The following is an 8,964-nucleotide window of genomic DNA, read 5'->3' as shown; positions in this document are numbered from 1 at the left end:
CATGGATGCTGCCTGACCCACTGATCTCCAGCAATTTTTGTTTTCAGTACAGATCCAGCATCTGTAATTTGCTCCTGTTTCTAGGCAGTCCCCAGATTGCGAACAGGTTCCATTCTTTAGTCTGTTCGCAAGTCGGAACACAATGCAGGACAATGTAAAAGGAGCCACTCGAACGTACAGGAAATGATCGGATGTCAGATCCTCAAAATTACACCCATATATAGGATTGCACTTGTAAAGTAGGGATTCTCTATTTGGTTCAATTTATACTCAAATCTAGATTTAATGCCAATGGAAGACTCAAATTTAAGTCTGAGGGGATGACATGGTGGCAGAGTGGCGAGCACTGCCACCCAACAGTGCCAGGGATCAATTCCAACCTTGGGTGACTGTGTGTAGAGTTTGTACGTTCTTCCCATGTCTGCATGGGTTTCCTCCCACAGTCAGAAGATATGTATGTTGGGTGGATTGGCCATGCTAAATTGCCCCACAGTGCCGGCTAAGTGAATTAGCCAGGGGAAAATGAAGGGATATGGATGGTGTAGGGGTCTGGGTGGGACGCTTTTCAGAGAGTTGATGCAGACTTGATGGGCCAAACAGCCTCTTTCCACACTGTAGGAATTCTATGATTTAATGACTTAAATATCAGTTCAAATTAAAAAACAAACACCCAAGTATATTCCTGCTTCTTTACGGCAGCTTACACAGTGTCTCTATGTCCTTCCCCATTGGCCCAAAGCAATTTAAAACATGTTGTGGGTTATGCACAATTGGTAGACTTTGGGTTTATTGCCTTCTGTCAGCAGAATTAGGCAACTTCTGCTTGGGGTCCAAATACTTCCAATAGCATCAAGCTCAGTTGCGTTGCTATCCATAATTGGATATCCTGCTAACACTCAGTTGAGGACTACAGACTGGGGATTTGGGTTTGAATCTTAACAGTGACCACGTAACTATTGTAGATTGCATGAAAAACCCATCTGGCTTGCCATCTTTCTCTGGTATGACTTGTATGTGATTCCAGACCCATAGCAACATGGCTGATTTAGAGGGCAGTTAGGGATGGACAAACATTGCTGGCCAACCCAAAGATATCCACAAGCGATGAACTAATTTTTAGAAAAAAAAATTGCGAAGTAGATAGTATTGTTATTATTTGACAACTTTGATTCAATAAATGGAGGAAAAATGGATTTTATTTTTCAGTCCTGCAAAGGAAAGCCAGTTTGAACAGTGAACTAAAGACAGCTTTTATTCAAAAGCATGTGACTGAAGTTAGTAACTTGATTTAATTATTAATTTCTAAATGTTTAGAAAGATGAGTTAGGGCTCTTGTAGCGCAGTGGTCGTGTCTCCATCTCTGGGCCAGGAGACTTAAGTTCAAGTTCCACCTGCTAGAGGGGTGTCATAATATTTTAAAATCAACCTGTTGAGCGATATCTACAAAGTTGAGTGATGATACAGAAACAGATGGTCAGGGACCACCAGTAGGTTTCATTCAGAACAGGTCATCCTACCAGATAGGTAGTTTAAACTTGCAGGACAGGAAAAGAAATGTGAATGAAGAGTAAGCCTTTCGATGTGTTCTGCTATTCAAGAAAACCTGTGTCACCTCAAAACCGGCAGTCCCATGTACTGTGCTAACCTTTCAAAATATCTTAAGCTACTTTAGTCCAAGGAGGAGTGAGAGTCATTTGAATAAGAAATTCAAGATGGTGAAGTTTCACTGGGATGGAGCAACTTTCAAGGAGATTGATGAGAAAAGGATTTAATATTTCCTTTTTTCTGGCCTATGTCAAGATCTTGTAAAAATTTTGATTTTGTGTCATTAACAAGAGTACGACCAGTGACTGACTACTTACTACAGTAATCAAGTCAGTGTTACCATTAGTTGAGATCTTAAGGTAAATAACGTTCCTCGAAATTAAGCATTAAAAAAAAGGTGATAGTGCCAAAGAACCCAAGTCCCTTACAGAGGACTGGTGCTGCTGATAAAAACTGCACTATTACATGTTTAAAATATTGAAAAATTACATCAATTACATACAGGCCAACTTGCGAAGGGATGGAGTAACCAAAACACAGGGTGAAAGGTGATGCAAGGAAGAATATTTTCCACAGGGTAATGGGAATCTGGAATTCTTCCCTGATAAACCCATGTTTCCAACCCAACCAAAAAAAAAGCCATTGAGACAGAGGGTCTAATAAGCATTTCAAAGCGGAGATTAATAAAATTGTTATGACAAGGGTATTAAAGATTACAGAATAAAAAAGATAGCTAGATCAAGGGATAACGACCTATTCTTGCATGGCATTCCCAACGCACACCCATGATCATTGCTTGCACGTACAGAGTTTGGTTGGATCCAGTACGGAACTTGTGATCCCAGATTAGATATGGGCAGTATCCTGTTGTTTTCCAGAGCCACGTGATAAATAACAGAAAATATACATACCTCCTCCTCTTCACTTTCCTCCTGTACAGTTGGAGTCTGTGTGTTTTCTTGGATATTGGCAACAGATTCTCCCTGTACCTTGAATTTCTCTGCAGCAGCCAACTGAGCTTGCTGAGATAAATCTTCAATCTAAGCAGAAACACCAAGTTATTTTCACTGTACAAAAGCCACTTTTAATGTTGCAAGAAAATACCCTTTATAATAGCCTCTGTAGAACAAGAGCAGCACTCAACCAGCATTGGTAGGCATTAGAATGCTGTTACAACGTGGCCCAATGCAAACAGAGTAGTTTCACTGATTATTTCTGATAGCACTAACTGTCAGCATAAGGGGACAAAATTAGCCATTCAGTAATAAGCATTAACAATGTCACAGATTCAAAACAGGACCTTCATTCCAGACTCATCTTGCGAGAAAGTGACCCAAGAGAACCCTCAATATTACAAATTTAAGTTAAATTTACCTTCGCTTCACCAAAAACAATATAGGTATCTGATGCAGGGCTCTTGTAGACATCTGGTTTTGTGATGACAAACAAAATGTTTTTAGATTTTCTTATCGTGACTCTGGTTACCCCAGTAACCTGGCGAAGCCCTAGTTTTGACATTGCCTGTAAAGGAAAACAAGGACGTTCAGGAAAGTTCCAGTTACATCAGTTTTTAACACTTTCCAGTAAAGTAGCCATTTACTTTTGATTTTAAAAAGAAATCTGGATAAGGCACTGACTGTAAATATAGATTTAATTTAATTGGAGGGGCTGCTTAGCAGAAAATACTTGTTTCACATTCTTGGTCTCCAACCCTGCGCCAGAAACCCAAACTGAAAAGCATACAATGTTGCTTCTCAGTAGCTGGTCAGAGAGCAGACAGAAGCTGACTCTCTTCTCTGGTAACCTCTTGATTGTCACTCAAGAACCCACCTGGTGAACAGATCAAGATCATGAACTCAATATTAGGTAACTGTAACAGAACATCCAAGCACCTGCTTTCCATTCTACTATGATGGAAATAAAATAATCCAAGACTTTTAACATGGGCTAAATAAATGCTTTAAATAGTAACCAAAAAAAAAAAAAGGAAGCCAATACTTTCTTGGTATCCACCCATTATAGATTATGCATAAAATGTATTAAACAAGACTCTTCCCGCTTACACAAATTATAATAGACTGAAAGAAAACATGTACTCACTTTCCGTGCCTTCTTTTCACTTCTGCTTTGTTTTGCTTTGCTGACTGGTTCTTCATCTATTTCAGCTGCAGCAGCAAGCTTAGAAATGAGGGAAAAAATTAATTTGTAACCACATTAGGAAGAAAGCCCCCACTCGACAAACTCCACTTAAAGCATACCTATTTCTATTAATCATACAGCACAAAGATAGCTCAGTGGCTGTGGCTGGTATATGGGTTTGTACAGCATACAAATCAGGTTTGACTCACACTGAGGTGGCACCTCATTTAAAGCAAAAAAAAAAGCCAAACAAAACAAAAACAAACACACAAGAATTCCCGTCCATTGGTACCTTCTAGTGCCAGAAAAAGTGCATAATCAACAGGGTGACATTGTTGCTCTTGCTATCAGTCAAGACATGCAACATAATCCCTCCATGCAAGCAGCTACAATGGAGTTTCACAGAAATGCAAAAGCCACACCAGTATATGTTTATTCCTGGAGTCTTAAGATGTCAACTCAGCGAACCATAGTTTTAACATGGTGTTAAGCAAATGCTCTAAATGTTGACAAAAAAGTGTTGTTAAGAACCAGCAGTTGAGGAAACATTTCTGTTTTTAAAGAGAAGACTTGCAAACAGAAAACCGAGCTAGTCTGAGCAAGGATGGTTCTTTTCTTTAATGCTCAAAAATTTATGAAAAGATCTTTCCTACCGCTTCCAAAACTCTGTCAAAATTACGAAAAAAGCTTGGTCCAATGTTCCACAAACAGGCAAAACAACATAGGTCGCCCATTTGAGGGTTCTAGAGTGTGCTCAATTTTGTGGACACAGATTCAGACCAAAGATTCAATCAATAGATGAGAGAGAGCTTGGAGACTCAACTATATTGCAGTTATGCGCATGATTTGTGCTCAAAATTCTTCTAAGCCACAATTTATTGACATCCACATCCAAAGATGCATCCAGGCACAAAGGCAGAGGAAACTCCAAGCCACAAATTGCAGCTGGGTACAGCCAGTACTGATTGCACCTTTAGCACATCATACTACTTTTAAGAGTAGAAGAGACAAAACCATCGATATTTTTCCCCCCCACTCACAAAAGGAAACTCGCACAATTGTCTCAGACAACTTTCAGCCTTTATTGATTCAGGAAGATACAAGATCATTTTACACAGTTCGCATTAGTGCAAAGGTGCATTTAACTACTTCAAACCCTTCCCACAAAAGTGATTCAGCATTTAAATTCCACATTGCAATTTTTGTTCAAAATAAACATGCAGATCCCCTTTCAGTTAAGGCGGCAATACGACAAGCAAGCAAATAACTGGAGCCAAGTACACGAGAGAGTGACAATGTGGCACGTGAATGACCTTGTGAACTAAAAGGAATTATATGCTTTCAGCATAAATAGGAGCACGAGTTCTGGTATTTAGTTTGGCAGCATAAAATCCATATATTCAAGTGGGTCAAACATGGACAAAAGAACCTGACACTAAGCAAATTAAAATTCTCACTATCAAGGGGCCCTACAAAACTGAAGTCAACGGGAATCTTTGCAAATCTTATTGCAGTTCACACCTAGCATAAAGGAAGATAGCTGCAGTTGATGGAGGCCAAGCATCGCATTCCAGCCCAAGCATTGTTGCAGGAGTTCCTCAGGATACTGTTCGGAGACTCAACCAGCTGCTTCATCGATAGCCTTACATTCAACACAAGATCAGAAGAAAGAGAGATGTTCGCTGATGACTGAGGAGTGTTCAGGACCATTCATGACTCCTCAGAAACTAAATCAGCCAGTGTCCATATGCAGCAAACCTGAACAACATTGATGCTTGGGCCATAAAGAGGCAAGTAACACAAGCAACATAAGCACCAGACCAGACAATGACCATCTCCAACAAGAATAAAAAGCCAACCACTACCACTTCACCCAATGGCATTACTTTTGCTGACCTGCTCTATGCTCCTGAACCCCTCTTTAGTCACCATCTACAAAGCACGAGTCAGGAGTCTAATGGAATACTCTCCATTTGCCTGGAGTATAATTCTAGCAAAAGACACTTTTCTAGGTCAAAACAGTCTACTTGATGGGCACCCTACCCACCTCCAATATACACGATGCAGTACAATAACTCACCAAGGCTCCGTCAACCTTACTTTTCAAATCTACAACCTCTACCACCTAGAAGGAGAAAGGCAGATGCAGTGGAACACCACACCAGCAAATTCCCCTCCAAATCAGACACCAGCCTAACAGCAATATCACCGCTCCAGTCTTGTCAATGTATCAATAACCTGAAACTCTTTTGCCAAGAGCACCTACACTGGATGGACTGCAGTGGTTCAAAGCAGCAGCTCACCAACTAAAAGACAGTAACTAGGGATGAACAAATGTCAGTGACATTCATATCCCATGACGGAATAAATAAAAGATAACCAAGCTCTCTGTTTATGGAAGAGTCATTTAGAGGAGTTCATAAAGGGCAGCTGGCACCCAAACCACACTCCAGTACGAGCCATGTCTTCAAAATATATGGCAAAGTGATACAGTGCATGCTTCTTGGCAGGGGTGGGGGTGTTTGGAAATATACCCAAGCAAAAAGTGTTAAAACTGGAGGAAGAGGGATCTGTACATAGGACTTTTACTGTAAATATTCACATATTTGCAGACACACCTGAGCTTGCTGTGTCGCTGACTGCGTTGTATCCTGTTCCTCCAGTTCTGGTACCGACTCATCGCTGTCCGACTCTGTCCCAGACCCTACAAAATGTCATATATTTAATACAGCACTCTGTACATTTTCTATGTTTGTGGCACTTTAGTGACTTTCAGAGAAATTGTGGTATTCGTCTGGAAAAAAGTGAAGAACATCACTTAATCGTAGTTACCATAACCATGTTTATCAAGCAGCCATGCTAAGGTGGAGAAAAAAAAAGTGTGAACTCGTGCACTAAAGCTTTAACCTTGTACAAGAATTTTATTAAAAAAAGATGCAACATTAACATGTTGATCTATTTCTACAAAGCCTTAAGCAACAAATCTCAGAACCCAAATGGTAACTGTAAAAGAAATATGCCTTTGCAGCATTACAGAAACTTTTCACCTTAAATCTGTTGTAGGCAACGGAGAAAAACAGATCTGGATATTACAATGCCATCTACTGGTTATGCTTTCACACCATGCAATAAAAGCAATTTAAAACAAAAGGTTAGCGTGAACGTTCTTGGTACCAGTCAACACTCCAACTTATACAGGTGCTGTAAATTCTCCATATTTGTACCTGCAATGCTCATCCTGTGCACAGAAAATAGGCAAACTTGCAAAACAATCTGGATTTAAAATAAAAGATTACTCTAAAGTTTGCCTCAAGCTTTGGGTATGAAAGGTGCTTAATAATCATTAGATTTTAAAGTACAAGAACCAGAATGTATTCCAAATATTCACAGGTTGAGGGAGGCAGGCAGGCCAGTTTTAGCATGTGAGACAAGACGTTAATACAGATTAGATTAGTGTACCAAGTGTCTATTAACGTATTAAAACCAGTTCATTCAAGTGTTAAATGCCACTTGTAAAACAAAACCACAAATAAATAAATAAAGTGGACACCATGTTTCCATTAATATGCAAGCTCTAAACACCTCGTGGACAGTTGAAATTTGTACATTATGTAGTTGACCTGTTCCAAATCAGACAGCAAATCCTCAATGAAAATTGATTTCAAACAACAACTGTTGTGATTGATCAATTCAAAGAGGACATGCAACATTCAGGAGTAACAACTTATCTTTCTTCCATCCACCCTTTTTACAAGATTAATAGTTAATGCTAACGATTAAGAAATTATGGATTACACACTTTACATAAAGTACAGATTTCATACCACATTATCTTCCTTTGCAAAAGGACAGGCTAACTTTAAGTTCCCCATACACACTGGAGGATAGAAAACAAACATCCACGTAAAATACTCCTCCAGAACAGAGCACTGTACTTAAAAGTTAGCCGTCCACAAAATGTGAATTTTTATAGGACAAGCCTTTACTTCCCAGCTCAAATAGGCAGGACACTACTACATGCACACTTCAACCAAACTAAATACCCTCATCATTCTGCTTCACCACAGGCTCCTTTCCAGTTGAAGCAGTCTTGGGAATTGCCTTCTCAATAACAGATGGGGGAGGACCTTCACAGAGGGGAGTCTCGTCGATGGCAGAAATCAATGGTGGCATCTCATCATCATCAATTTGAGCAGCTGAAGATGATTCAGGTGATGGGGTAGTGAGTTGAACAGAGGCAGATGGAAGAGTGAAAGATGATGGAAAATCAGTGACAGGTGTAGATTCTGACAATAAAGAAAGTTCAGTGGATGAAGGTGTTTCATGAAGAGAGTAATCAGGAGCAGGCAAGGGAGGCTGAAGCTGTGCATTAACAGAAGGATCAAGAGACAGAAGCAAGTCAGTGCACTGAACAACTTGGTCAGATGAGGTTAACTGAATGACAAGGGGGGGTAATTCTGAATTAGACGAGTCAGGAGACTGAAGCAGTTTAACGGGTGACACTGCAGTCAGTGCCTGATCAAAAGCAGGCATAGGTGGTTTATCAGCAGAACGTGTTGTTTTGAGAGGCACAGAAAAATCAACTACAGGGAGAGGGGACAGATCAGGCTCAGTGGCTGCACTGATAGCTGAAGATGGCTCAGTAATACAAGTAGGCATTGCAACTTGTACCTCAGTTGCCAGAGGGGCTAAAGGATCAGCCAGCAATTCATCTATTGCAACATCCAGAGAACTAACTGACAATGGCAGGTCAGTGGTAGCAATGGAGGAAATTGAAGGGCCATCTGCTGAAAGCAGCCCATCAGTGGCACGGGAAGCAACGAGATTGGTGGATAACTGTGCAGTATCTATAACATCTGCCACAGTTTGAGCTGAAGACAGTCTAGAGGAAACAACTGTATCAACAGGAAAAGTCAGGGTGGCGGAATTGGGGGCAGGTGACAGTAGACCAACAGCACTGACAGCACCAATGGATGGCAGCAAATGACTGGCAGAATCATTGGACGATGGCAGCTGGCCAGTAGCTGCATTGGTGTCAGTGGGCAATAGCAACTCATCAGCAGCATCAGTGGGAGGCAAATGAGTAGCAACATCAGTGGGCGATGGTGATCGATTGAGAGCATCAAGAGATGGAAACTGACTGTTAATACTGGCAGCATCAGCAGATGATGGCAAGTAATCAAGAGCGTCGGTGGGCAATGGTGGCGGGCCAGTAGTATCAGCAAGTGATGGTAACTTACTGGCAGTTGATGGTGATTGACTGAATTCATCAACGAGGGG

General features: G+C 40.7%; 1 protein-coding gene and 1 long non-coding RNA gene across 2 annotated transcripts in view; both read right to left on the bottom strand.

Annotated features, from left to right (window-relative positions):
• naca (nascent polypeptide associated complex subunit alpha) overlaps positions 1–8,964 on the bottom strand; it is a 21,451-nt gene that overhangs the window by 733 nt on the left and 11,754 nt on the right. The window contains exons 3-6 of the mRNA XM_048618800.1: positions 6,303–6,388; positions 3,646–3,723; positions 2,920–3,066; positions 2,457–2,585 (exon numbers count right to left, since the gene is read on the bottom strand). Coding sequence (XP_048474757.1) covers positions 2,457–2,585; positions 2,920–3,066; positions 3,646–3,723; positions 6,303–6,388 — 440 coding nt within the window. The remainder of the gene's footprint in view (positions 1–2,456; positions 2,586–2,919; positions 3,067–3,645; positions 3,724–6,302; positions 6,389–8,964) is intronic.
• Positions 7,765–8,964, bottom strand: part of LOC125487397 — an 8,824-nt gene continuing 7,624 nt past the window's right edge. The window contains exon 4 of the long non-coding RNA XR_007265872.1: positions 7,765–7,880. This is a non-coding gene — a long non-coding RNA (uncharacterized LOC125487397). The remainder of the gene's footprint in view (positions 7,881–8,964) is intronic.

This window comes from Rhincodon typus, chromosome 41, assembly GCF_021869965.1.
Source record: "Rhincodon typus isolate 14 chromosome 41, sRhiTyp1.1, whole genome shotgun sequence".
In the NCBI taxonomy this organism is placed as follows: domain Eukaryota; kingdom Metazoa; phylum Chordata; class Chondrichthyes; order Orectolobiformes; family Rhincodontidae; genus Rhincodon; species Rhincodon typus.
The sequence above is the reverse complement of the archived record's forward strand: the minus strand, read 5'-3'. Positions and strand labels throughout refer to the sequence as shown.